General features: G+C 53.3%; 2 protein-coding genes across 3 annotated transcripts; both read right to left on the bottom strand.

Moving 5' to 3' along the window:
• Positions 1 to 1,051: 1,051 nt before the first annotated feature.
• Positions 1,052 to 14,240, bottom strand: CASTOR1 (cytosolic arginine sensor for mTORC1 subunit 1). Of its 2 annotated transcripts, none has more exons than XM_043994618.1 (9): positions 13,978 to 14,239; positions 12,966 to 13,036; positions 6,150 to 6,343; positions 5,400 to 5,532; positions 4,608 to 4,731; positions 3,695 to 3,808; positions 3,258 to 3,340; positions 2,328 to 2,422; positions 1,052 to 1,957 (listed from the first exon to the last, which is right to left on the bottom strand). In XM_043994618.1, exons 1-9 carry the CDS (start codon positions 14,088 to 14,090, stop codon positions 1,892 to 1,894), a joined length of 993 nt encoding a protein of 330 aa, XP_043850553.1. In that variant the 5' UTR covers positions 14,091 to 14,239; the 3' UTR covers positions 1,052 to 1,891. The 2 variants fall into 2 exon arrangements, with proteins under 2 accessions (XP_043850553.1, XP_043850633.1); XM_043994698.1 differs by having other exon boundaries at positions 1,878 to 2,018; positions 13,978 to 14,240.
• A 3,762-nt stretch (positions 14,241 to 18,002) lies between these two features.
• LOC122744349 lies at positions 18,003 to 27,536 on the bottom strand. Its single transcript, XM_043989809.1, has 8 exons — positions 27,161 to 27,536; positions 22,710 to 22,897; positions 21,535 to 21,591; positions 21,123 to 21,179; positions 20,353 to 20,586; positions 20,064 to 20,191; positions 19,454 to 19,622; positions 18,003 to 18,767 (listed from the first exon to the last, which is right to left on the bottom strand). Exons 1-8 carry the CDS (start codon positions 27,279 to 27,281, stop codon positions 18,003 to 18,005), a joined length of 1,719 nt encoding a protein of 572 aa, XP_043845744.1. The 5' UTR covers positions 27,282 to 27,536.
• Between the last annotated feature and the right edge of the window lie 462 nt (positions 27,537 to 27,998).

The following is a 27,998-nucleotide window of genomic DNA, read 5'->3' as shown; positions in this document are numbered from 1 at the left end:
TCACCGGAGCCATCCCAAGGTGAAATAGGCTGCTTCAACAGGTAGTGAGTTGCCCATCACTAGATGTCTTCAAATCGACAACCACTTGTCAGGAATGTGGCAGAGGGAGATTCCCATTCAGGTATATTGGACTTGAGGTCTGTCCCCTCTCTGAGACTGTCTTTCTACCTGGGCCTCAATCTAGATTCCTCAGGGTGGGCTCTGAAGACCCCCTTGGTAGAGGGGAGGAGGGAAGTACAAGGTGGGAGGCAGGGCCAAGTCCGCTCTGCCATGAGGGAAGATGGCCCGAAGCTGCAGGGCCTTTGTCCTAGCACAGTTCTAGAGTGTTTTCAGCCTGGAACCTTTGAGGCTCATTTCTGATTTTCTGTGTCCTCCCCTTTTCCCCACTCTACAGGTAAAAGTTTTTTTTGTTTTTTGGATTTTTTTTTTTTGTGGGGCAATGGGGGTTAAGTGACTTGCCCAGGGTCACACAGCTAGTGTCAAGCGTCTGAAGCTGGATTTGAACTCAGGTCCTCCTGAATCCAGGGCCGTTGTGCCCCCCTGGCATAAGTTTTAAGATCTGAGAATTAAGAGCTGGAGGAAACCTGTGGGGGTGATTTTAAACTCTGTTTACAGAGGAGGATATTGAGGCCCAGGGAGGTTGTGACTTACCTACAGTCCCTTGAGCAGTTGGTGGCAGAGGTGAGATACAAACCCAGACCCTGCAGCTTGAAATCCCATTCTCTTTCTGCAACACCCTTCTTTGGGATCAGTGATGGAGGCCTGGCCGAAGCAGACTGCCAGAGCTTGAAGGGATGCAGCCCAGCCGTCTCTCCGCATTTTGTGCCTGGCCGCTAGGCCCAGAGAGGGAATTGACTTCCCCAAGATTGTACAGTTAGTAACAAAGACAAAACCCTCTCCCGGGGCCTCCACCTCTAAAGCCCGTGTGCTTTCCACTGCTCTGCCCTGCCCCGCATGGCCTGGGGAGGATATGCCCTAATGTCCCCTAAGCAGGGCTGGGAAGACTAGGAAGGGGGTTGGACACCACTGATGCCTCAGACACGGTCCAGGGATTGCAAAGTGCTTTATTGCCAAGGACATCTCTTAAAAACACGAGATGGAAGAATGGAGGCTTGTCCCCAAGGATGGGACAGAGGTCACGGGGTATCCCCTGGGGGACGTGGGGGGTGGGGACCAGCTCCCTCCCAGGACCATGGAGAGGGCCAGACTGGAGGGCTGCAGAAAGGGGAGAAAGGACAGAGAAGGGGCATCTCTCTCCCAGGAGGGAGGGAGCACGTGCAAAGACATTTACCAAGGTCTGAGGCTTCCCAAGTGAAGCCATCCACAGCACCATGATTCCAGTTTGTGGGCACACACAGGTGCCCAGACAGCTTCACGGATAAGGCACATGTGAGTGTTTTGTGCATTGGAGAACAGGCCTCTCAGCTTCCCTGCCCTCTGGGGAGGACATGGGGGAACAGAACTGAGAGGAACCAGCTTTGACCTAGAGTGAGGGCCACTGCAGGCCGGGTCTTGGGGCTGGGCTAGCTCCCAGAGGAAGCCAAGAAAACAACCCAGGTTCCAAAGAATGGGAGGGTAGACGAAGTCATCTCCCTTCCTACCCCTAGCCCCAGGGGCATCCAATATCCTACTTCTAGGCACCTGCTTGGGCCACAGAGCCAGGAAACCAACGACTTAAAAATGAGAGTGAAAGGTGGCCCCAGAGGACGTCCCCCTCCCACACACCTGGACAGAGGGGGCACCAGACCAGCCCCCACTGCTGCGGAGCAAACACTACACAGAAAGCTTTGGTTTAGCCTTTGGGGCCTCTAGAGGCCACCAAAGAAGAGGCCGATGGTGAGCGGTGTCCAGTCAGCCTGAGCCACAGGGAGATCGGTTCCCGATCCAGCCATTATCGGCAGCTCTCCTGGCGATTCTGAAGGACCTCAATGACACTGTCGATGCCGTCCTCAGGTACCTGTCAGCCCAGGGAGGATTCAGTGTCAGATCCCTCCTCAGAGTAAAGCCACAGGCCCTCACTAAAAGGGGAAGAAAATGGGGCAGAAGGGAAAGAAATGGCCAGACTTCCTGAAGCCAGTGACCTTCTAATGCAAAGGACATAAGGTCAAATTCCTTGTGTGGCGCTGCCCAGTTGTGTGACACCAGGCAAGCCTCTTCACTTCTCTGGGACCATTTCTACCACTCTAAAACAAGAGGGTTGAACTAGGTGGTCTCTGAGGCCCCTTCTAACTGTCTATGACACGCATGCTCTGGAGTCAAGGGATAATCAAGCCCCAGGTGGGCTAGTCTTTTGGGAAAGGGGAGCTTGGAAGGAGAAGGAAACTCACCAGAGCGTGGTCAAAGTTGAAGGTACTGATATAGTAGGCAGAGATGTCTGCAGCGGCCAGCGGACCGGCAATCTGGGCCACAATCCCACACTCATCTGGAACAAGGAGAGACAGGGAAGAGAAAGGGGTGAAGGGAAGGCAGTGGGGGCTCCTCCTTGGGCCCCGTAGTAAGGCCAGATCAAGGCAGATGGGAAGCCCACAATGCTCACTAGCTTTGTCAGGGGAGGACAGAGCCAAACAAAACTGCTGAGACTTCCAGGCTGTGGGAGCCTGCACAAGTTTCTGCCCCCTCTCTGGGACTCAGTTTCTTGCTCTGTAGAAAGAGGCGGTTGGACTGTTCTAGCTGATGACCCTGTGAACAGTGGTGGATCCCCAGCATCTCACACCTGGAGGGCAGGGGCTGAGTCATACCCACCAGATCCTCTCTGTTCCTGCCAAACTGGCCTATATTCCCCTCCCCCTCCACCCACCCCCCTAATATTCCCATTCCCGACTTCTGTTCTCCCTGTCTGGCATCTCCACCTCCCCCACCTTTGCTTTTCTCCAATGTTTATTTAGCTCCATTTCTACCTCCTTCGACTAGGCCTGGCCTAGTCACCAAACCTTGAAATCACTTTGGATTTCGTATATCTCTAGTATTTATGTATCTGTGAACAGGTATTCCCCCAACAGAATGTAAGCTTCCTGAAGACAGGAACTGTCTCATTTTTGTGTGTGGATGCTCAGAGCTTGGCACACAGTAGGCATTTATTAATGCTTGCCAAGGTGAATTGCCCAGTGTTATTAACTATGCTGCCTGTGGTCACACACTCTCCCAAATAGCATGAGTGGGCCAGGGGCCTCAGGCCTCCCAAAAATGCTTGAAAGTCTCCAGATCTTTACCCATCCCTATCAGGGTCCCAGGGAGCACCCAGGCCAGCCAGGACTCACCAAAGCCCAGGGGCTGGCCCCCAATTCGAACCATTCTCCAGAGCTCTCCACAAGAGCTGGTGAGCAACAGGTCACTGGGAAACCTGGGGAGGAAAAAGGTGGAGTTGGTGCCTCCTCTTTAGTGCCCCCTCCTGACCCCCTAACTCATCCTCCCTCCCTCCCCAGTGCTGGAAATGAAGAGACCTGGCTTCTGGTCCCAACTCTACCCTGACTTATTAGGTGATCCTGGGTCATTGACGTCCCCTGTCTGAGATTTGCTCCTCTGTATAATATGGGGGTTAGACTAGGTCAAACTGAAGGGCCCTCCCAGCTCTGATGCTCTGGGGTCTGAGGCCCCTCTCCATTCTGTGACTACCATAGGTGGGTCCTGGGAGCTACCTGATAAGCAAAGGATGTGGCCTTGACCCAACCCAGGGCCAGAGGGTGGGGTTACCTACTTCTTCTGTGTCTCTGCATCCATGACGATAGAGATGTAGCCCTCGATCAGGGAGAAGGCAAAGAAGGGGATGGAGGCAAGGTCTGCCTCATCAGAAGCCCCCTCCTTGGAAGCACTGCGCAGGTGTGGAGAGAGAAGGACAGTTAGCTCTCCCTCCCCACGACAGCTCCCCCTCCCCCCGAAAGGGTTGGGGAGAGGCCAGGAGCTCAGCTCAGTGGGCTAGTGGGGGGGCGGGGTGTGCAGCGAGGGAGAAGGAGAGGTTAGGCTAGGATTGGCTGAGTGACCTTGGTTAAGTCCCTGCCTTTGGGCCCATTTCCTCATATGTAAAATGATCTCACAGATGAGGTGAAAGGGACCTCTCAGTTCTGACATTCTGTGCTCTAGGGCTCCCCCAGCTCTGACATCCTTTGTTCTAAGCTCCCCTCAGCTCTGACATCCCATGTTCTAAGCTCCCCCCAGCTCTGACATTCCCTGTTCTAAGCACCTCCCAGCTCTGACATTCCCTGTTCTAAGCGCCCCCCAATTCTGACATTCCCTGTTCTAAGCGCCCCCCAGTTCTGACATTCCCTGTTCTAAGCTACCCCCAGCTCTGACATTCCCTGTTCTAAGCTCCCTCCCAACTCTGATATTTTCCATTCTAAGGGCCTTTCCTGATCTGACTTTATATAATTGCTCTGTGACCTCTCCCCAAGCTGGACCTCAGTTTTCCTATCTGTAAAATGAAGGGCTGGGACCTGCGAGAGTCTCTTCCAACTCTATTTTATGCCCTATGGTCCCTTCCAGTTCTGAAGTTTTAGGATTCTAGCAGTTTGGCCTTCCTCTCCCCAGAATGGGCCTCAGTTTCCCCATCTGAAAGGCAAGGTGAAGTGATGGGAGAGAAGAGAAGGGCAGGACAGTGGCTTGCAGGTGCCCACCTGTGAGAGTAGAAGAGGACATCTATAAGCGTGGTAGCGATGGCAGGGAGGGTGTCGGGGTCCAGCGTGAGGATGCAGAATCTGTTCTGGGGGCTCTGGATGGGGTGCACAGTGGAGCTGGGGCCTGGCTCAGGGCAGGGGGAAGAAGGCCCGTCAATGCTCAGCCCAGTTTCCAGGTACCCAGGGCTAGGCCCGGCCCCCTAGGATGGGTGGGGATGTGGCTCCACCTGGTGGCCACACAAAATGAGCTCGCTGGACAAAACAGGCCTCTCTGAAGAGAGGTGAGGGGTTGCTAATCCCCCTGAGTGGATCTCAGAGAAGTCCCACTCTCCCTGGGCCAAGGCCAGCTCACCGGTTAAGCCAGGCTGGTCATCCTTGCCCCCACCCCCACCCCCAGCCTTCTCCAAAGGGCCTGCAAAGAAGCCATGGAGTTAAGGGCAATACAAGCTTATGGACACGGTTAATAATGCCACACGCCCTTGTGCTATTATTGATAATAGCATGACTAAAGACCCCCCTCCCTCCCTCCCTTTCCAGAGGTGGGGGGGTTCCAGGGATAGAACACAGTATACACTGTTAGACTAGGCTGAGGCAGGTAGTTTCACAGAACTGCTTCCCCATTCCCCCTCCTTGTTCCAAGGACTGGCCCTGGCGGGGCTGGGAGTGGGAAGGGAATGAGTGCTAGTAATAGTATTTTCAAGAAGATAATAACATCAGAACCCTTTGGGAGCAGAGTCTGAATAAACTAGACATGGGCGGGGCAGGGGGAGGAGCAGGGGAAGGGCACCTCACCCAGTTTGGCTTTGTGGAAGCCATTGCTGGCATCGTCGCAGGCCACCGGCACAGGCTCCCCATCGACCTCCCGGTGGATGGTAAACTCCTGGGCCAGAGTGTGGATCACCACGGGCAGGTCCTGTTCACGCACCTACAGCCCAGAGGGGAGGCTAAGGAGCCACTCATTTATCCGACCCCCCCCCCAATCCCTACCCACAGGTCCAGTGTACCCCCTCCCACATGGATGTATGTTGTCATACATGTGATATACACACCACACACATACTCCCCAGCTTGTCCATAGACTATGTTGAATACTGACCCTCACCGGACTGCCTGTCTTCCTTCCTTCATTAATTCACTCTCCCTCTTCTTTCCATCTCTCTTTCTCTGTGTCTGTATGTCTCTCCTCCTGTCTCCATTTATCCTTCTCTCTCCCTCCCCCTCTCTCTCCTTTCCCTGCAAGTCCATGGCCCCTGCTCAGACTTGGGGCAGGCAGAGTCCTGTCCAGGAGGTCCCTGGGAAAAGGGCGTGAACAGACACGTTCCTGTACATGCCCAAGGCCTGGAGATTCAATCTTCCCTCTTCCTCACTCCTGCCCCCGAAGCCTGGCAGAACCCAGCTGAGGAAGAAGGCAAACACAAAGCCCTCCCCCTCTCTCCCATCCAGGCTGTGGGGGAGAGGGGATACCCACAACCCCTTCTGGACCAAAGAATCCAGAATGGCCTATGACCCCTCCTCCCCACCCCCCATTCCTACAAGTCTCACCAGGATGAAGTCTGTCTGGTACGTGGACAACATGAGCACCGAGACATGGTGCTCAGCCAGTGGAGCAATGACCGACCGAGCGATTTTGGTGACGCCGACGGCCTGAAAATTGGTGGCCGAGCTGCTGTTGGATAGAACATTGAGCACCAGCCATGTGGCCTCAGCCACCTGCAAGAATTCTGACGGAGGCAGCTCTGTGGAAAAGAGGGCCGTCATTAAGGGAGAGCCAGGGCCTTCCTCCTCCCCCCTACCCCCCACCACAGCGCCATTCTCTAAGGGCAAAAAATCTGCAGGAGGCATCAGGAAACCTTATTTCTAGGCCCAGCCCTGACGCTGATCTCTATAGGACCTTAGCCAAGTCACTTCTCCAGCGTGGGCCTCCAGCTCAAGGGTGTCACAGGGATCAGATGGTGCTGTGTGTCTGAGGAATAGCATCACCCAGGGAGTGACACAGACACGTGAGCCATTAGGATCCTGGTCCCAGACAGCTGGAAGGGGTCTCCCCTTTGCTGTCCCCCCAAAAAAGGATGAATGCTTGGGAAGCAGAGGATCCTCTTCACTGGAGCAGAGGCTGGAGTGGCCACTGAAGACCCAGACTTGGGCCTCAGGGCCAGCTAATCCAATCCTTGAGCCCAAAGCTCCTCATGTCACCAAGGAAGAAGCATAAGCCCAGAGAGGGGTAGTCACTTTTCCAAGGTCTCACAGGAAGAGGCCAAACCCCAAACTCTGGCTCTACACACACGACTCTTGCTAAAGAAATGAGGCCAGGGGTCCACACCTGATTTTTCTGAAGCACAGGGTCCATAACAGGAGGGAGGGAGAGCTGGTGAGGGCAATGAGTGGGAAGGAATCCTCTCTATAGCATCTCCAAGTGGGCATCCAGTCTCTGCTTGCACACCTCCAAGGACGGGGAACTCACCACCTCCTCAATGGCACAGCATTCATCACTCTCATGTTCCCTCCCCCCCACCCCAGAGCCTTCTCTTTTCCAGGTCAAACACCCCAATGCCTTCATCCCATGCTGACAAGACAGGGATTCAAGGCCCTTGCCCGTCCTCTGGACACTCTCCAGCTGATCCATAGCCTTCTTAAGCCTGGAAACTAAGAAGCGGGTCTCCCTATGTGAGGTGGGATCTGACCAGGGCTGAGGGCAAGGGGGCAGCCCCTCCATGCTCCTGGAAGCCTCTCTTAGCTCCTTGGCTCCCATATCATCCTGCTGACACACACTGCCAAGTGGGATCTGGGTCTGAAGATCATGTCAAAACCAGGCTCGGGTAAGGGACTGAGGCAGGTTCAGTCTGGAGGAGAGGCAGCTTGGGAGGTCACAACACAGTCAGCTTCAAGAAACGAGGGAGCTGGCCAGGAGAGGAGGCTCTGTTCTGCTTGGACTCAGGGGTCAGAAGCAGGGCTAAGCTACAGCCTTGCTGTCCCCAGGAAGGACAGCCTGCTTGAGCCAGAGAGGGCCCCTTCACTGGAGACTTGGGAGCCAGACTCAGGCCCTCCCATCCAATCCCTCCTTTTTACACAAGAGACGCTAAGGCCTAGACAGATCTGATAACTTGTCCACAGTTGTAGAGGGAGTCGCTTACTGAGCCAAGATTTGAACCCAGCTCCTCTGTCTGCAAAGCAAGCAGGTTTTCCATTATGCCATCTCGACCCAGGTACAAGTCAGATGGATGGCCCATGGGGTCCTTTCTAGGTCAGTGATCTAAGCAGGTCCAACCCAACTCTATGCTCCAGGGTATAAACTGAGGCTGATCCTAGCCAGGAACTGAATCCCAAATCTGTCCCAGGCCCCTCCCCACTTCCAGCACAGACCGTGTGCTTGGGGGCATGGCCCCAGAGAATCCCTTGCCCCTCCTCCAACTCCACATGATCCAAGGGCCAGGACGATACCCTCCTACCTTCTGTGCAAAGGGTGAAAGAACAACAAGCCGTGGGAGAGAATTTCCCAGGCCTCAGTGCCAAGCCTCCCTGGGTGCCAGCAGGGGTGCCCAGGCCAAGCCAAGTTGGCCAACCAGCCAGTATCCGGAAAAGAAGGTGGAACCTTGTTAATGAGGTGATGCCAGTGACCACGAGGGGGAGCCAGTGAACAAGAGAGGGGAGGTGCCATCCACAGCAGGCAGAGGCGGCCACCCTGGCCACTTCCCCCTCAGCCTAGGCACGGCCAGCAGCTCTGATGGCATCCTGCCTGACCTTCCTGGTGGAGACGGGAAGGATGGGCCTGAGAGCCCAGGGCCCTGGGTCTGGATTCAAAGGGCTGCTTTGCAGCACACAGTCTGCATGGCTGTGGATAAGTCACAGTTTTCTGGATTGTTTTGTCTTTAGCAAAAATAAGTAAAGGAGATCAAGGACCCTTCTAACTCTAATCCCATGACCTCGTGATCCCCCTGGGAACTAGGCACTGGGCAGGGGGATGGCCCAAAGGAAAGAACCCTGCTCCCTCACAGAGGGAAGGGATGGGACTGAATCTCAGAGTTTGAAGACACCCCACTGGCATGGACTCCAAGCCCAGCCAGAACAAAACTCCCCCCTATAGAAGGTCCAACAAGCAGTCACCCAGACCATTCTGGAAGACCTCCAGTGACGGGGAGCTCACTACCTCCTGAGGCAGCCCATCTTACTTTGGGACAGCTCTCATGTGAGGAAGTTTTCTTATCTTGAGCTAAATCTGCCTCTGTGCAAATACCGCTCCCAAATTGGGGAGGTGGGAGATGCCAGCAGCAGTCTGAATAGCTTTGAACACCCCAGCCCCCAGGGTTGGGGAACTGGATGAACTGGAAAAGATTGGCCCAGGGATGGGCTGAGGTCATAGGCTCCATCCTGAGCTTAGGGAGGGTGGGGGTAGGGCAATGGAGATGGGGGAAGGGCCTGGGCCTTCCCCCAGGGTGGCTAGGCATGCATTAAAGCTGCCTTTGTTGGCATCAAGGCTGCCCAGGCTGGCTTCCTTCCTCTCAGCCCGAATGGATAGGCCCTGACCTTTCCATGACCTTAGCATGCACACCTCCCCCCCAAGCAGTATCCCAGGCAGGACTGAAGGGGAGCCTGAGCCTAGATATAACAGGGACCAACCTGGGCAGCTCAGTGGAAAGAGCCCCGGGTTTCAAGTTAGCAGCCCTGTGTTCAGATCCTGCTCTGACATTTACTAGCTATATGGTCTAGGGAAAGTCCCTTTCCCATCCTGGACCTCACTTTGCTCTTCTGTAAAATGAGAGGTTTAGATGACACCTAAGTCCCTTCTAGGGCAGCTGGGGGAACTGCCGTGGAAAGAGCGCTGGGCCTGGAGTCAGGAACACCCGAGTTCAAATCTGACTTCAGGAGTGTACTAGGTATGTGACCCAGGGCAAGTCACTGAACCCTGTTTGCCTCAGTTTCCTCATCTGTCAAATGGAGAAGAAAGTGGTAAACCACTCCAGTATCTTTGCCAAGAAAACCCCAAATGGGGTCACAAAGAGTCAGGCACGACTGAAAAATGACTGGACAACAAAATTACCGCTAACATGATTGTTCTGAATTTAGGGAAGAGCTGCTTATCTCTGTCCCTGGGCCCAGAGCCTAGCACCAGCCAGATCTGAGAAGCTGGATTTGAACAGAAGCCCCCAAGCTTTAAGGATCTCCCTTCCTAGGCCTGGGATGGCAGGCAGAGGCTGAGAAGGTAGCAGCTGGCAGGCAAACACTGATGGGCATGACTGGAGGCAGGTGAAAGAAGAGAATCAAAGAGGAGAAAGAGCCAGAGAGGAAGGAGAGAGCTCAAGGAAAGCAGGACCAAGGCTGGGCTTAGGACCACCCCCTTCTATCCACCCTCACCAGCCCAGGACCAGCCCCAGGCTGGGGCCCACCTGGACCCCAAGGTTGGACCCCAAGGTCGGGAGTCTTCCTCCTCCCCAGAGTTGGGCAACTCCAACTCCCCCCAAGGAGGGCCAGCTTTTGTATTCAGACTTTACAATTTGCAAAACACTTTCTTTGTTAAGTTCCTTTGATCCTCAAATGACTTGTCCAAGGTCACAAAGCAGAGTGAGAACTGAACCCAGGACCCTGGGATTTAGAGCTAGAAGCCTCTTCTAGTCCAAACTCCTCCTTTTACAGAGAGAAGAAAAGTTGGCTGCCCAGGCTGAAATATGGGTTGGGTTAGATCCTAGGGGTCAAATACACCACCCTCCAAGCGGCGACCTTTGGCTCCAAAACCAGGCTAAAATGGAATTGGGAATTATTTCATGAAACAAACAGATGGTGGCTTTCTAACCCAATCTGCAACTCAAAGGAACTTGAGGTATGTTTGGGTTGCCCTGTTTCTACTTGAGTTGAACACCTCTAGTGCCAGTTAATGGTAGTGAGATTCCAGATCCCCAGCTCTGGCCAGGCCTTGGGGTGGGGGAGGAGAGAAGAAAAGGGGGTCTCTGGACCGAGCTGGGGAAGACAGAAAGAGAACCAAGTTCTCTCTCACCCAGGTTTGTGCCAGACATGGCCTGTGGCTCATTACTCTCCTCCCCATTCACAACATCCTCCCAGGGCCCCTTCCCAGAACATTCCAGGTAGCCCAGGTATCCTCCCCCTTCCTGGGCTCTGTCCCATTCACTTACCAATCAATCCTATTTATTAAGCACGTTCTAACACAGGATGGACAAAGAAAGGCAAAAATAGTTCCTGCCTCAGGGAGCTTTCATTCCAGGACCCGGCAAATATTCACCCCACCCCCTCTCATCATCAGCTCTCTCAATAGAAAGGGCCTTCCCTACCCCCATATGGGTGGGAGGCCCATAAAGGAAGGTGTAGATGCGGGGAACCCAGCCAGATGCTTCAACAGTAGCCCCAAGTCCAGCACAGGCCCATCCTTCCAGTTCATAAAAGCTGCTCAGGAAGCCTTCCTAGATGAAGATAGCCAACTGATAAGAGATGGAGAGGAAGGACAGAGCAGGAGACTGTGGTCTGGGAGGAACATACCCAGCTGCGTGGGGGAGGGGAGGACTTGTGAATTCTCTCTTTCTCCCTTTCCCTCAATGGGCACCAGTTACTTCTGAGCAGGGCCCCAGGGATCCCAGTGCCCAGCCTGCAGGAGGCTAGAAGACAACTCACAAGAAAGAAAAAATGGACCAGACCAAACATTTAGCCTAGCAAGGCAAACATCAGACTTAGAAAAAAATCAACTATAAATTTTTTTTTTTGCAGTAATGTTCATGACTAGGTAAAGCCAATATAGTAAAAATGGCAACAGTAACAACACTGACTTACCATACCAAGTAGCAACAGATACAATACATTCCCATGGCTGTCAATTCTACTTCTTGAAATAACTTTGTATTACTTTGCATTTACTTGTCTGTGCACATTAAAGGAGATTAAAAAATATTTTGCAAGGCAGCTTGGCGACACAGTGGACAGAATAAGGGGAAGTCAGGAGGACCTGAGTTCAAATGTGACCTTAGACACTTACTAGCTGTGTGATCCTGGGTAAGTCACTTAACTTCCATTACCTCCTCCCCAAAAGAAACTTTTCCAAACTTAAAGAGCTATATAAATGCTAATAATAACTATTATTATTATGTGTTACATCCACCCAGTAGAGTATAAGTTCCTTAGGGCGTATTTTATTTTTGTCTTTATAACCCCAGTGTCTTGAATACAGTAAGTGCTTAATAAATTTACTGAATTACTACTGCTTTGCAACTGATGTATGGGAAAGATCGATGACAGAGGACCTGGGTTCAGATCTCTGCTCTGCTACAGGGAGTTCCTGGGAGACCTTGGCCAAGTCATTTTCCATCTTAGGGCATGTCTCCTCCTTTGTAAACAAAAAGGTTTGCACCAGATGATTTTTAAAGTTCCTCTTAACTTTACATCTTCTAATACTTCTCTGACTCTATTTGTGCCTTGGACTGAGAGCCTGGGCACCTGGGCACTGCTCCTCAATGGGCCCCAACAGAACACCAGGGCAAGCAGCTTCCCTAACCCTCAGCGCTGCCTCTGAGGCCACAACAGGAAATAGAAAGGGGGCTAAAGGCAGGCAGCTTTCAGCCCTGGGACCAGGCTCATCGACATATATACAGCCCATGTCTCAGGTCCAGACTTAGAAAATCTTCCACTTCATCTGCCTCAATCACCTGCTGGCTCCCATCTACTCCACAGAGCTCCCAGACCCTCAGCTGACACTGGACCCTGATTTCAAAAAATCCCACTGTCATCACCTTGGGGGTGGGGGGCCAGCTATTCTGCTCCCTCCCAGAGGTGGAAGTGGTGGGGGGGGGGGCCTCTGAGGATGGCATGGATTAACAGCTGACATGAAAACCCTCCTGAGCCAATGTGATTCCTTCCCTCATCCCAAGCCACCCAGAGGGGCACACAGAAGTCCGGCAGTACAAAGTACAATCTATAAATGTGTGTGATTATTACTATTTTACCAGAGGAAACCACAATCTTGGAAAAGGGAAGTGACTTGACCAATATCACACAGCCACAGCAGGGCAGCAGAACTGGGATCCAAGGGAAATAGGCACCCATCACAAGGTTGCCACACAATGTCCTCAACTGTATCCCAAATATTTGCTTACCCAGCCTCTGTTGGGAGGCTCACCACCTTTCCAAGGCATGCCTCTCCACTCTGGGACAGCCGGGGCAGGCACCTAGGTGCTGCTGGGATACATTTCACTAGGACCTGCTGCCTCCATCCTTCCTGCCTGCCCTATCCACCAGTTTTAAGCATACTGATGAAGGGGTCTGTCTGGCATACATAGACAGTCAAGGGACATTCCTTGGCAGGGGTCTAGGGGCGACGGACTGAGGAAACCAGGGGAGGAGGTAGTAGAAGCCAGAAGCCAATACCTTTGTACCCTTCTTCATCCAGCATTAGGGTGTAATCTTCTGGGGTTTCTGTCAGGCTGAAAAACTTGCACCTAAGGAGAAGGGACCCCCATGAGCCAAGGCAAGGCAGAGCCTCATCCCCCTGATCCCAAAGTCCAGAGGCAGAGGGGAGGGAAGGATGGGAAGGATGAGCCAGACTCAAGGAAGTGTGGACTTTGCCCAGGCTCCACTGAAGCAGAACAAATTGGGTCCCCGGAGCCCCTTGTCCATGGGGGGGGGGGGTGCAGGGATACTGGCTGTTCTGAATCTTAGGGAAGTCATACAAACCAGTCCCTTTCCTGCTATCTCGGGGAAGGACCCAGCTCCAAAGCAAGTCCCCAAGAGCTGGATAGAGTGACCTCTGCTGGTCCCCATCCCTCTGACCCACTGACCCACAGAAGATTAGAATAGGTCGTAGAGTCTGACCCCCTCATCTTACAGAAGAGGCCAGTGAGGCCCAGAGAGGGGAAGTAACTTGTCCAAAGTCACACAGCTTCTAAGCAGGGCAGCAGGCTCATGAAATCGAGCTTCACAAAATGCTCAAAGTCCGCTAGAAAACCCTTCGTGAAGGCTGGAACTTCCACTATCCCCCCCAACACACACACACACCCCGTTAATTCAGCAAGTCTAGGAACAAGGACAAGTCGAAGCAAGCCGGGGGTGGGGGTGGGAGTCGGGGAGGGGGAGGGGGAGCTGCGGGGCCGCCACTTTCTGGGCGTCTCTGAGCAAGTCGCTACAATCTTTCAGAATCTCAGTGGCCCCATCTGTAAAGTGGGGATAATAAGGGCCTGCGGGGCTGGCTCGGGGATCAAATGAGATAGTGAGCTGGAAAGCCAGAGGGAACGTGGTTATCATCACCCTTACTCCCCTCCCTCCCCAGACCCACCCAGAGCCCGGGCTGGGGGGGAGGGGGCGGATGGCTGGGGAGGGGGTTAGCAGGGGGCCTCCGAGAAGCCGGGCAGGCCCCCCCCATCAGCAGCAGTTTTAGCCTTACCGGCTCCGCTGCCGCAGGAAGAGCAGCTTGACGAGCGGGTGTGTATAAAGCCAGAGCCCGGGGCGCGCGATGCTCAGCACCCGGACCCGGTGCTCCAGAATGTGCAGCTCCATCGGGCCCGGCCCGCCGATCCTCCGAGCCCAGGAGGCCCGGAGGAGAAGGAGGAGCGAGGGGCCGCCGAGACGGCTGCGGCTGCTGCAGCGGCCGGGCCCCACAGCCGCCCAGCCTGGCCCCAGCGCCAGGCCCCGGCTCCTCCTCCTCCTCCTCGGGCTGCTGCAGCGGGTCCTGCTCCCTCCGCCCCGCCCCTCGGAGCGCTCCGGCCCACGCCACGCCCCCTGAAACTCCCCAGGCCACGCCCCATCCCTTCAGAACGCTCGGGCCGGCCAATACCGAGCCAAACCTCCGGGCCACGCCCCTACCGGCTGGCCCGTCTGGAATGGGAGGGGGAGGAAGTCCAGGGGGAAGGAGGCGGGCCCCACGCGTGTTCGGGGGGCCCTGGCCACGCAAAGCGACGTCAGGGAGCCCTGGGAGGCTAGCCTGCAGGAAGCTGCCGCGGAGTGGAGGGGCTCGGCAAGGGGTCGGCTTGGCCACACCCTGGCTGGGGAGATCCAGCCTCCAGGCGGGGGGCTCCTGCAGACCCTGGGAACAGGCCCAGAGACCCAACCTCAGCTCCCTCCGCTCTCGCAACTTATTGGGCCCCAAAAGGCCACTTGGATACAGGATCAGGCCCCTCCCCAATAAGGAGCAGCTTTCGAAGGCCGGGAAGGGCTAAGTAACTTGGGTCCAGCAGACACTAGATTCCCCGCGGAGACAACTCCGTCCCACCTGAGACACTCAGACTAGTAAATCCGTCTGACGGTGAAACTTCCCTCCCATCAAGCAGAGGCCTAGAGGCCCAGATCCCGAGGAGGGCCTAAGATCCACAAAGCACTTAAATGTCAGAGGCAAAAGGTGTCTCCAGGCTCCCTGGTGCTCTTTCCAAGGTGAATACCCCGCCCCCTTTCGTCATCCGGAGCGGGTAGCGTTCCCCCTCCCCTCCTAGAGCTCAGTCCGCCCCTGATTCAGAGGCAACTGGGTGAGTAGCATATTTTAGTGTGAAATCCAGAGGAAAACCCAGAAATAGGCAGTTTGGGGAGAGACAACGACGTAAACCCCTCTTGCTCACCCACCTCCCAGATCCCTTCCCTCAGACCCCAAGCCAGGACCCTGGAGCCTAACTAACCTTGAAAGAACTAAGCAAATTCGAGTCCCGGACCAGGACCAAATTGCTGTTATCTAAGCTCCATTAGGGCCCCTCTGCTGATCCTTTCCCTAAATTGTTCAAAATCTGTCTCTCCTCCTTCCTGGGCCCCACTCCGTTTTTACACCCTGAGAGACGTAGCTCATCCTCCCAGCCCCTCCTCCCTTCTCCTCAGGGTCATCAGATGCCCTCTTCCCCTTTTAAAGACCCACCCTGGCCCCTTCCATCTGATCTCCAGGCTCCTCCCTCCCTGCCACCAACAAAAAAGTCCTCCGCAGCTCCCCTTGACTTCTGAACCTCCACTTGACTTGTCTCCACTCCCTCTAGCTATCAGCCTCCAATCTCCTGACTTTCACGGCCAAACCAGCAAAAGATGCTGCCCTCTGTGCCTTCCTCCACCCCACTGGCTCATCAGTTCTTTGCAGACAATCTGGTTTCCACAGCCCAGCCAAGTGAAACTGCCCTCTCCAAGTCTACCCGAGATCTCCTTAGCTAGCAGGACGACTATCTGGGCATCTTCAACATGCTGGCCCCCGTCTGCTGTCACCCACTTCCCTGAGATTTTCCTAGGATCCAGACCTACCAGAAACCTCAGGGGCCAACTCATGTGACAGAGAAATAAGCGGCAGGCCCAGAAAGGTCGGAATAGAAATCCAGGTGCTCTGACCCAAACTCTAGGTGCCTTGCAGTGATGTCTCTATGTATTAGGTACCACTGGACCCAGATGCCCCAGAGGAGAGTGTGATCTTGCTGACCCTGTACAGCCCTCCCTCACTTAAATCCAACTCAGTGCAAGTCGTGACATCCCCCCAACGTCGTCATCGTCATCTCTTAGAATGATGGACAAACAACTGGGTGCACACAAAGACGCCCTCTAACAAGTTTGCCCAGAGCATTGGGTTGTCTCAGCAGATCTTTCATTTGTCCAAATTCTCATCTTCCTTCCCCCTCTTAACCAATTTCTATGGGTCCAATCTGTTGTCTTCCAGTTTCCCAGGCTCTAAGTCACCCACAAAGCTGCCTTGTCTCCCCACCCATTGGATGCCCCACATCTAATAGGTTGTTGAGCTCCCATTGTGCCCCTCTTCTCTAGACCCAAATGCACACTAGTCCAAGCATACATGGTCTGGGGGTTTTCAAGGAGGGCAACCACCTCTGGTGTGAGGGTGCCCATCCACCACCCAGCTCCCTTGGGGCACCAAGAAGCTGTAGCAGCATGTACAAGAGCCATATCCCTGTAAAACCCACTCAGCAGACAGGCTAAACCAGGCAGAGGGTGACCCACAGACAGGCTTTGAACTCATCAGTGAATTGGGAGGATGTCCACCCCAAGCATGTGAAGACTTCCCACCTTGGATGAAGCCAGCACTGTGGAGCTACCATCGGAATGGATGGCACGAAGGTGCCATGGAGCACTTAAGAGCTTGGGCAGACATCAAGGTCATCCATCTTGACTTTTGTCCTGCCACTGGACCCCAGTGACCCAGGGGGCAAGGCTGAGGATTTTGTGCAACTTTGCCTCCCTTAAATCCAGTTCATGAGGGGAGTCACCACCTTGTGATGTCACTGGTTCTCTCCAAAAAAGACAAACACTGAGTCTTACCAGGTCTATTACAATAGCCCCATTGGCCTCCCTGCCTCCAGACTCTAAACCTTCCTCCATGTGTCTTTAAGATAATCATTAGGACCCCAACGCTTCCCTAATTCCTGATTCTGGGCTGAAATATACAGCTCAGGTTGGCCATCTTTCCCAATTGGCCCCAGACGACCTTACCCCTTTGCAGCCTTTACCTAATCCCTGTTGCAGTCAAAGTGACCTGTTCTGCACTTCTCTCTGGACTAGACAGTCTCACTCCAATCTTTGCACAGGTTCTATCTATCCTACGTGCTTATCACTTAACTCCTAATTCACCCCAACCTCATAGAAGCCCTTGTTTTCTCCAAGGCTTTTGGCCCAGGCACCATCTCCTTCCAGAGAGCTTTCCAGAACCCAATTATTTATTGATCTTAGTAGCTGATATTACTCCAGCAACTTCCATGGCTCCCTGTTACCCCAGAAATAAAACACAATCTTGAACTCCTTACAACCTGGATCTAACCTACCTTTCCAACCCCAAACTGGCTTTCTTGTGGGTCCAGCCATAACCCCCAATTCCACCTCCCCCCTCTCCCTCCAGTCTTTGCACAGGCTGGAAAACTTATGTCCTCCCTTCTACTTCACATGCCAGTCTCCCAGAAGCTTCTGGTGGTCACCACCCTGTATCAAGTTTATCTATACCATTGTACAGAATGTCCCAAAAGTCTTGGTGAAAGTCTAAAGTTTTAATAGGTTCAAACTTCACTAAGACTTTTGAGACCCCTGTACATGTACCCCTATCTGTACTATTTCCCCAATGGTTTGAGAGCAGGACCTGTCTCACTTCTGGTCTCTGTATCTCCAGTGACTAGAACATAAAAGAGAATGAATTCTTGTTAATTGATGGAACACTATCATCCCCATTATCCCCAGGAAGTCAGTGGCTTTGTTTCTGTCATTGTGTCCTAATAGCTGGCACACAGTAGGCGCTTCATAAATGGAAGGATGGGCCACAAGGGTAAAGGAATGTCCGAGATGCCAGGAGGTCCTAGTTCATAAACCCATTGTCATCCCCTGACCCAGTGCGGATGTCACTGTGGTTGGGAGGAAGTACGGGCTATTCCCAAGACCACTTTCTATTCCCATCCTCCACCCTCCACCCTTTCGAAGCAGAGTTCGGGATGGACACAGGTTGCTTGGCTTCTCCCACTAGTTGCCAGGATCCCTCCACTGGGTCCAAAAAGCTCCTCCACCAGGCTCCCACTTTTCCCAGGGGGTGTCCAGGCTGGGAGTTGTCTGTTGGCCCCAGCTGCTCACAGCAGGGCATTCTGTCAGCCTTGGCATGGGCTGCAGGAAAGGCTGATGCATGGGCTGCTGCATGGGCTGCAGGAAAGGCTGATGCATGGGCTGCTGCATGAGCTGCTGGATAGGCTGAAGCATGGGCTGGTGCATGAGCTGCTGGAAAGGCTGGTGCATGGGCTGCTGCATAGCTTGGTGCACAGGCTGCTGGATAGCTTGGTGCATGGGCTGCTGGATAGCTTGGTGCACAGGCTGCTGCATAGCTTGGTGCATGGGCTGCTGGATAGGCTGCTGCATAGCTTGGTGCATGGGCTGCAGAATGGACCCCAGCATGGGCTGCCACATATGCTGATTTATGGGCTCGGGTATGGGCTGATGCATGAGATGCCCTATGGTTTCTGGCTTGGATGGTTGGCTGGGCTGTTGCATGGGTTCCTGCATGGGCTGTTGCGTGGACTGTTGCATGGGCTGCTGCATGGGCTGCTGCATGGGTTCCTGCATGGGCTGCTGCCGGGGCTGCTGTGTGGACTCCTGCCTGCTTTCCTGCTTAGACTGCCCCATGGGTTTTGGCACAGGGTCTGCCAAAATGTGGTTCGTGGTGGTTTCACCTGTCTCGGCGGGCTCCTCGTCATGGATGCTTCTTCCATTGTCCCCTACAGTGTCTGCCGCGACCACCTGAGGGCACATGGAGGAGAGAAGGGAGAGTCACAGGGAAGAGCATAGCCTACAGAAGACAGACAGTGGGGACAAGGGAGGAGGGGCCCGTGGTGAGCCTGGGCAACCACGGGTCATGGGTGCTATAAAGGAGCCGTTTGAGGACTCAGGTCTCCTGACCTCCAGTCCAGTGCCATGATGTTTGATGGAACTCCAGAAAAAGATGCAAAGTAAAGGGAAGAGAAGGGGTGCTGGAGGCAGGGAGCCCCCTCCTCAGATCTACGACCCCCTGCTGGGGCTTACAGGACACCTCACCAGGATCATAGGTCCATGGATTTAGAAACAGAAGGGAGCGGAGAGGTCAAGTCCAACCCTCCATGACTTTCATGAGGAAAAGGAGGCTGAGTGATAAGATATGAGTCCAGGCCATGGTGCTGTCCCCAGCCCACACACAGGGCTTATGGGAGGGCCGAGAGCTCTGGTCACTCTCTCCTGGTCCCAGACCCTTCAAGAGGCCTAAGGTTCTGGGTTCAGGTCCTTTCTTTGGACCCAAGAGTTGGGGGGGGAGGGGTGGAAGGAGGGGGAAAGGAAGGGCTAACAGCAGCATGAGCCCTGGGCAAGGGAAGCAAGACAGAGTCCCAGTGGGAGCCAAGAGAGGCAGCCAGCAGCAAGGGGAAGGGCAGAGAGGTCCAAGGCCCAGCACTCACATCAAAATGGGAGGGAACATCCTGGGAGGCCCTGGGTTTGCGGCCATAAAGGAGCTGGAAGGGGCTCTTCCTCTTGTTCTTGGTCACTGCCGTCCTCAGGGAGAAGAGGGCTTTCTCCAGGACCTGGTCCCACTTCTCATGCTCCCCCTTCACCAGGCTCCCCAGGGTCCTAAAAGCAGCCACGAGCCCCTTAGCCAGGGCAGAGCTTGGGACTGGTGGGTTGGACCCCTGTGGCCCACAGGCTCCCCTCCCCCAGCCCAGCTTTACAGAAAACTGAGGCCCCAAAGGGCAGTGCTCCTTGTCCCAAGTCACACACCTACCACCCCTCCTGGGCACCACATCCCTGAGGCCCAGGACAGGGTGCCCCAAGCTGAGCCCTGGTCATAAGGAGGCCAGCCCCACCCCATCCTCACAGACTCCTCCCTCTTACAACCCCTCCCCACACCTCCCAGCTCCTCTAACTGTGAGGGAGCAGAAGGGAGCCCCAGTCCCAATTCCACCACCTGGGACTCAGTTTCCCCCTATAACTGATAACAACAATCTCTATTCCTCCTTTCTCTGCTGGTGGCAGGTCCAGGGGGACCAAGGGCTGGGGTCGGCTAGTCCTCACCTCCTAATAGAGCTGGAGGTCAAGGAGAAGATGCTATTAATCTTTGGCTGGAAAGCGGACACGACAATGTCCAGCTTGCCAAGGGGCACACCCAGGCCCCGAAGCTGCCGATGGAGGCTCCGATTCACCTGCAGGCGGGAGAGGGTTCATTGGAAAGGAGCTGAGGGCCTGGGAAGGGGGCCTGGAAGGACCAGGAGGGGAAATGCCTGAAGGGAGATGGGAGATCTGAGGCTGATGGGGGGCCAGAGGGACTGTGGGACCCCAGGGGCTGATGGGCTGCAGTCCTTACCTGGCTCACAAATGGGACCCTAAGTGTGGTGACCAGGAGCTGAGGGCGACCAAATCGGAGAAGGAAGGGGATCAGGGCCCTGGCCACGTCCACGGGATTTTTTTCCTTCAGTGGCGAGGCCTCCACCCAGCGTGAGTAGGCATCCACGGACAGAAGGATGAAGCGGAAGCCATTCGAAGTCTCCACCAGGGGCCCCACCAGGCCCAGGCCCACCTGCTCAAAAGCCTGAGTGACCTGAGGGGAAGCCAGGGAGATGCCTCATGGAGGGAAGCACCTCAGAACCCCTTGGCAGCCCCAAGTTCCCAGAGCTAGGGGCGGGGAAGCAAGTGAGGGAAGACGATTACCATCCACCCTCCCCTGGCTCAAGTTTCCCAAGATTTCCAAAGCCCCTCATCCAGAGAGGGTGCAAGGCTGGGATCTTGGCTCACGCAGTACAAGAACAGATCCAATTCTCAACCAACTGGGTGGCTCAGTGGATAGAGCGCTGGGCCTGGAGTCAAGACCTGAGTTCAAGTCTAGACTCAAGACACTTACTACCTGTGTGACCCTGGGAAAGTCATTTAACCTGTCTGCCAGAATTTCCTCAACTCTAAAATAGCTATCATCCCAATACTTAAGTCCCAGAGTTCTCATGAAGCTCAAAGTAAGTAATATTTGTGAAGTGTTTAGCACAGTGTCTGGCATGGTGGAGGTGCTTATCACTCCCCCTTTATCCATCCCCCCAACCGTTCCCAGGCCCTAACCCAAGTCCAAGCAGGCCCCCTACTCACCGCCTCAACCTGAAGCACAGGCAGCGGGTCCTTGCTGCGGTGGCTCTTGGTGACACCCTGTGGGGATGAAGACCATCCATTTGCTCACCCCAGACAAACCCCCTCATGGCAAGACCCGCAGGGAGCAGAGACATGCTGCCAACCCTTAAGATTTAAGTTAGTCCACTCCCACCCCCCATTTCACGGATGGGAAAACAGAGGACCAGAGAGGGCAAGAGATTTGTCTAAGGTCACACAGCTAAGTGGCAGAGCAAGATCTCAAAGCTAGATTCTGACTTCAGGTTCAAAGTTCTATCATTTTGGAGGGACTGGCTGGCTCTGTCTAAAGGTGGTGCCCTGAGCCCAAGATGGCAATCAGGCTGCCCTTCCCTCTCATTCCCTATCCCTGCCCTCGATCCCCTGGGGCAGTTACCTGGATGGACAGAGACTTCTCTGGGCGTGCCTTCTGACAGCAGCTACATTGTTTGACCTGCAGTGAGAGGGACCAAGACCACTGGAGTTTTGTCTGGCTTGGACCCCATCACACACACCACCCACTGCCAACCTTTCCTGGGCTGGGAATGCCAACCACCCAGGACTCTCTGGGATTCTTTACAGGGCGGAAAGGGGAAAAAGCTCAGGAGAGAATTCCCTAAGGTCAAAACCTAGACATCCTTCCCCTGCTTAAAGGCAAAGAGAGTTGTGTCATCCCCCCCCCCAATATCTCCCATAATCCCTTTAGGTGGCCCAAGGAGGAAGACCTGACAATGAGACAGTGCAGAGGGCTAGTCTCTTCTCTAGGACCTCAGTTTTCCTCTTCTGTAAAATGGATTGCTTGCATGAACCCCAAGGAGGTCAAAGAAAGAAAGACCTCATATAGACCCAAATATTCATAGCAACATTCTTTTGCAATCATCAAGGCCTAGAAACAAAGTGGGTGCCCATTGTTTGGGGCACTGGCTAAGCAAATCAAGATAAAAAATATAACTAATAAAAACCCGAAAGAACCTTGGGTAGACTTATGTGAAGGGATATAGATGAGATGCAGGGTGAAGTAAGCAGAACCAGGAACTATATTTGCAAGGACTACAAGGAAAGGGAACAAGCATTAATTAAGCACCTTCTGTGTGCTAAGCACTTTACAAATATGATGTCATATGATTTTCCCCAAAAGGCTTTGAAACAAGGGGAGGTGCAGTTTAAATGGACAGAACAGTGAGTGACCACTATGAAATGATGATAACCTTGTGTGGCCCCATGCAGGGATGAAGGAAAATCACCTCCCCTTGGGATTTTGTTCTTATCTCCATCGAAAAGTAAAGCTGACTGGCTAAGATGCTATCTAGACAGATGTTATGCAAAAGCAAAAGGCCAGAGAACCACAGAGCTGGAAAGGTCTAGGAGTAAGAACTGAAAGACTTAAGCCCCTCACTTTACAGGTGAGGAAACCAAGGCACAGGTAGATGAAGTGACTTCCCAGGGTCATACAGGAGAGTGAGCTGCAGGGGCAGGATGGGAGTCCATGTCTGTGGGGGCCTCTCCTCTCTGGGAATCTGGCCCCTGCCTTCCCCAGGGCCCACCCTCCACTGACCCCCACCCTCCACTGACCCACTTGGTGACATCTTGGTCCAAAGTGGGCCAGTAGTAGCTAACGGAAACCTTCTTCTTAGTTTCCTGCAAAGTGCAATGGAGGCCCGAGGTAGTGACGTGGGCCTGCTTCACGAGCTCCAGGCGGTCCTTCCGATCCAACACCACCAGCGACCTCTTGCCCGTACGGATGAACATCAGATTGTGGCCTGGAGATAAGACAACCTGAACTGGTTACTGAAGGAGCCCAACCTAAGCCTGCTCTCCAGGAGAGCCTCATCCAAGGGGGTGACCCAGACCCTTCCCTGGGGAGGGAGCCCCAGTCTGGGGCAGCCAGCTCCAGGCTTCAAGGTGAGCCCTCCCACATTCATGGGGATGACAACAGACAATGATTCCATTCCTGATGTGCTAGAAAGATCACTGAATTTGGAACCAGTGTGCCTGAGTTCAACTCCAGCCCCTGCACCTGGTGAGCTTGAGCAAGTTCATTAGCTTGACTTGGCTTCATTTTCCTTATGGGTAGAAATGAATAGGCTTGAGGGCAGCTAGGTGGCGCAGTGGATAGAGCACCGGCCCTAGATTCAGGAGGACCTGAGTTCAAATCCAATCTCAGACACTTGATACTTACTAGCTGTGTGACCCTGGGCAAGTCACTCAACCCTCATTGCCCCACAAAAAAGAGTGGTTTGCCCTTTCCTTCTCCAGCTCATTTTACATATGAGGAAATTGAGGCAAACAGGGTGAAATGACTTGCCCAGGGTGTCACGCAGCTACTAAGTGTCCAGAGGGCAGACTTGAACTTAGGAAGAAGAGTCTTCCTGACTCCATCTGTCCCCAACCAGTTACTTCTATTGACAGGACCACCGGAGGTCACAGGGGTGATAAATGTCAGTGCTAGGGATAGGGTCTCCCAAGGCACCATGGCTCCACCTAACTCATAAGTGGGGTACGGAATGTCAAATCCAGCCTCTATTACTTGTGTTACCCCTGGACAAGTGATCTGTAAAATGAAGGGATAGAGCCCCTTCAGCTCTCCATTCAGGTTCTGTCTTTTTTTCTCTTTTGTTTTGTTTTGTTTGGTTTTTTGCGGGGCAATGGCGGTTAAGTGACTTGGCCCAGGGTCACACAGCTAGTAAATGTCAAGTGTCTGAGGCCGTATTTGAACTCAGGTATTCCTGAATCCAGGGCCAGTGCTTTATCCACTGCACCACCTAGCCGCCCCCCCAGGTTCTGTCTTTTTTAACAATTAAATCATTGGTGCCCAGGAATTGAGCAGTTTTAACTAAATGGTAGACCAGAAGGCCAGATTGCAGGAATCCAGAGATGGATAATTAGTAATGGTTGTGTATATGGGGATTTTTCAAAGAATTTAAGAATTGTAGGAAAAGGGCTTCTGGGAATGGTGGGGGATTTGGGGGGGAAGGTTTTCTAAGGACAAGGAAGATCTAGGCTTATCTAGAGGCAGCAGGTAAGGATTCAGGGAGACTGGAACATTGAAGAGGGAGGGAATGATAATGGGAGTCATCTCTCCTTGAGCAAGCTTCCTTGGCAGCTATGGATTGCCTGCTGGTTTGGGGAACCAGGAAGCCCCACATTCAAATCCTACCTCTTCATGCACCTGGTTCTGTGACCTCAGCCAAGTCCCTTTACTGCCTCCCTTTCCTTAGATGGGAAAATCACATCCGGTACCTCAGGGGACTGCTGTGAGTCCCTAAGGAGACCCTAAAACCCTAGAGAGAATTGTTGATTCTTGATCCTGCTCAGACACTAGAACAGAGGAGAGGGTGCTCAGGAGGAATGGCCCCCATCTTCATCTCCATCAGCCGGAGGCCTCTGCTAGAAGAGGAAGCAAAGGATGGTGGAACAGGCTCCCAGGCCAGGCAGAGGAGAGAATAATAGCAACTAACATTTCCTAAATGCTTCCTCCAAGCCCTTTACATATGGTAACTCATTCAATCTTCACAACAACACAGGCAAGTAAGGTGCTATTATTATGCCTATTTCACAGAAGGGGAAACTGAACCCAAGAGGGTAATTAAGTCTGGGTCCCCTGAAGCCAGTAAGTGTGGGAGGTGGGATTCTCCCTCCAGCCAGGCTGCCTCCAAATGAGGCACAATATACAATATACAGATGTGGACCCAAAAGAGGGATTATCTCCCATTCTCACAGTTGGTGGGTGGTGGGAGTAATCCAGATGTGAATTTGGAAGGGGAAGAGGGTGACAGGAGAGAGGGAGCATGAGGGAATGATTCCAAGGAAGTGGAGAGTATAGAAGTGATTCTATCAGGTGAGAGACTTCCAAGAGAAGAAAATGAGGGGAAGGCAGAGGAGGGACAGAGACAGGAGATGGTGGGAAGGAGACAAGAAGCCAGAGGTTTGGAAGGGGGAGGTAGGGACCAAGGGGAGGCAGGAACCAAGGGGAGGCCACAGTCATCAGAGAGGGGAATTTCAGCATTCAGGTTCAGGTGATGAGGATGAGGTCAAGGTCAAGGGGAGCTGAGGGAGACCACATCACCTCAGACCCAGTCTATTACAGTAGCCCACCAGTAGGTCTCCCACATCAAGCTTCTCCCCACTCCTGCCCATACTTCACTCACCTCAAATCGATCTTTTTAAAGCGTGGGTCTCTCTCTCTCTCAAATTCCAGCAGCCTTCCATGAAGACCCATCCCCAAACCATTCCACGATCAAATTTCAAATCCACCATATTTCCTTATCCAGATTACACTGTCAGGGACGCCACTGTCATCTAGGACAGGGGAGTATAATCTTTTTTGTGTTGGGTTGGATGGAGCCCTTTGGGGTCATTTAGGGGCCACTCCTCAGAATAATAAATGCAGTTGTCAAAACACTTAAAAACTAGCATATGTGTCCCAGTTTAAGAATCCCTGACCCAATCCATGTCATACATGGAAGGAGTCCCCAAGATTACATGCCCATTGTCCATTCTCGGCTAGGAGACCTCCAAGGTGGAGGGACCCACTAACAGGCCCAAGAAAATCAGAGAGAAAACAAATACTCCCACATAATAGTGGTGGTGAAAGGGTCTAGAAAGAAGGGCTTCCATCCAGATGGCCTCACAGGCCCCACCAGGCCTAAAGCTACACCTATGGAGCCCCAAGATTGAAGAGACAGAGCCCAGGCCTTGGGGAAGCCAACATGGAGGGGATCAACTTAAAAAAAAAAAAAGGACCTGAGGGAAAAAAATTGGAAATTAAGGGGAAGCCCATTAAATGGGGAATGGCTGAACAAGTTGTGGTATATGAATGCAATGGAATATTATTGTGCTGTAAGAAACGATGAGCAGGCAGATTTTAGAAAAACCTGGAAAGACTTAAGTGGACTGATGCTGAGTGAAGTGAGCAGAACCAAGAGAACATTGTACATAGTATCAACAACATGTGATAGACTTAACTCTTCTCAGCAATACAATGATCCAAGAAAATTCCAAGGGACTCAATGATGGAAAATGCTCTCCAGATTCAGAAAAGAACTATGCAGTTTGAATTCAGATTGAGCCATACTTTTTTCATAGTTGCTGTTGTTTATTCTTTCTTTCTCCCCCCCCCCTTTATTTTGATTCTTCTCTCACAACATGACTAATGTGGAAATATGTTTAACCTGACTGTAATGTATAACCGATATCAGATTGCTTGCTGGCTTTGGGAGCAAAATTCGGAACTCAAAATCTTACAAAAATGAACGTTGAAAACTATCTTAACATGTAATTGTGGGGAGGGGGAGAAAATTTTAAAATGCCATTTTTTAAAAGGACCGGACGGACCACCAAAAGGTATTGGATGAAGGAGGGGGCGGGAAGGGCCGTACTAGGAGACTGCCAGGTCATTTCCAGTTCTGAATATAAATGAAATAATAATGATAATGACGGTAGGAGGGGCAGACCTAGCTCCCTGCCCTTACTCTTCACTCAGTCCAAGAAATTTGTATTTGCCATTATACAATCTCTGGTTTTGCTGGGTTTCTGCCTCCTTACCTTAGCAGAAGCACCAACCTCTTCGAGGCCTTTATCTGACTCTCGGTCGGTCTCAGTCTCTCTCTCACACACACACGCCTTATATTTCCGAGGCCCAAGTCTGACCATCCCCCTCACCTACTCTAGAATCTCCCATAGCTCCCTCTTGCTCTTAGGATAAAAGAATCCGTTTGGCATTTAAACCCTTCACAAGGCGTCTCCGGTCTACCTTTCGGGGCTGATTACCCATCGCTCCCTTTCATACATTCTCCATCCCAGTCATTGCAGCCCAGTTGCTGCTGCTCACAAAAAAACCCATTCTCATCTCCTCCCTCCATTGCCTGCCCGGTCGCGACTGTCTCTAAGACCTAAGTCTCAATCTATGATCCCACGCACCCGCAGGGAATCGGGAAGCCGAGGAGACTTAGTCTAGTCCTCTGGGAGCCCTGGGGCTGAATCACTAGGAGCGCCGGAGGATAATCCGCAGCCGCCTCCCTTACCTTCCAGAGCGAAGTTCTGAGCCCGCCGGCGAAACTCTCGCTTCTGCGAAGAGGTCACTAGGTGGTCTGGGAGAGAACCGTTCTCCAGGAACCTTTGGACTTCGAGCATCTTGTGGTCCATGGCTGAGGCTCAGGGGTGGCAGCGGAGATGGATCAGAGGTCGGGTCCTGGGCTTCTGCCCTTCGGCCCGGGACAGGGGTCTGGATTCGAGTCCCGAGCCTTAGGGACTACATGGGTAGAAAAAGGAGCTCAAAGTGGGGTCCGAAGATCTTTCTTAACGAGCGGAACCCCAGCACTGCCCGGCGGACCAATGGAACCCAGACTTCCAAAAGGTAAGGAGAGAGGAGGGGCTAAATTCCCAGAAGCACGCCCCTCCCCTTCCCACTCCCAAGGCCGGCTCAGCCCTGGAGGATGGAGGTGGGGGGCAGGGGACCGGGGCTGGGGAGCAGGACTAGCGTATACCGACGCTCCTCCTCCCCTCTCTGGAAACCCAGCGAGGCTCCCATTGGCCCAGGCGCACGCGGGACCCTCGAGGCTGGGAAAGACCCTCCCCCACATCTTACACCCTCTTAGAGCATCCAGACTGGACCTGGGCATGGGGGGAGGGGAGAAGTCTCTCGCTCTTTGGTCCTCTCTTCCCTTCTCCTCATTCGGGTGGGTAGGTGCCCCTTCTCCGGTGAAGAAATCAACTAGCATTTGTGAAGGGCCTGCTAGGTGCGGGGCACACACACACACACACACACACACACACACACACACACACACACAGCAGCCAGGCGGGATGGTCCAGGCTCCTTCCTTAAATGGAAGCTTTGGAGTCCATGGCCAGACCCTTCAA

The sequence above is a fragment of the Dromiciops gliroides genome, chromosome 1, assembly GCF_019393635.1.
Source record: "Dromiciops gliroides isolate mDroGli1 chromosome 1, mDroGli1.pri, whole genome shotgun sequence".
Taxonomy (NCBI): domain Eukaryota; kingdom Metazoa; phylum Chordata; class Mammalia; order Microbiotheria; family Microbiotheriidae; genus Dromiciops; species Dromiciops gliroides.
The sequence above is the reverse complement of the archived record's forward strand: the minus strand, read 5'-3'. Positions and strand labels throughout refer to the sequence as shown.

What these genes read in the sequence shown, in the direction of transcription:
- CASTOR1 (XM_043994618.1), bottom strand. Translation starts at nt 14,090, where the DNA reads ATGGAGCTGCACATTCTGGAGCACCGGGTCCGGGTGCTGAGCATCGCG. An exon ending in CTTCCACAAAGCCAAACTGG is followed by an intron (nt 4,732 to 5,399) that starts GTGAGGTGCCCT and finishes GCCCTGAGCCAG; the next exon opens with GCCCCAGCTCCACTGTGCAC. An exon ending in GGGCCAGCCCCTGGGCTTTG is followed by an intron (nt 2,423 to 3,257) that starts GTGAGTCCTGGC and finishes TCCTTGTTCCAG; the next exon opens with ATGAGTGTGGGATTGTGGCC.
- LOC122744349 (XM_043989809.1), bottom strand. Translation starts at nt 27,281, where the DNA reads ATGGACCACAAGATGCTCGAAGTCCAAAGGTTCCTGGAGAACGGTTCT. An exon ending in CTGTGCTTCAGGTTGAGGCG is followed by an intron (nt 20,587 to 21,122) that starts GTGAGTAGGGGG and finishes GCTTCCCCTCAG; the next exon opens with GTCACTCAGGCTTTTGAGCA. An exon ending in ACCTCCAGCTCTATTAGGAG is followed by an intron (nt 19,623 to 20,063) that starts GTGAGGACTAGC and finishes GGCTGCTTTTAG; the next exon opens with GACCCTGGGGAGCCTGGTGA.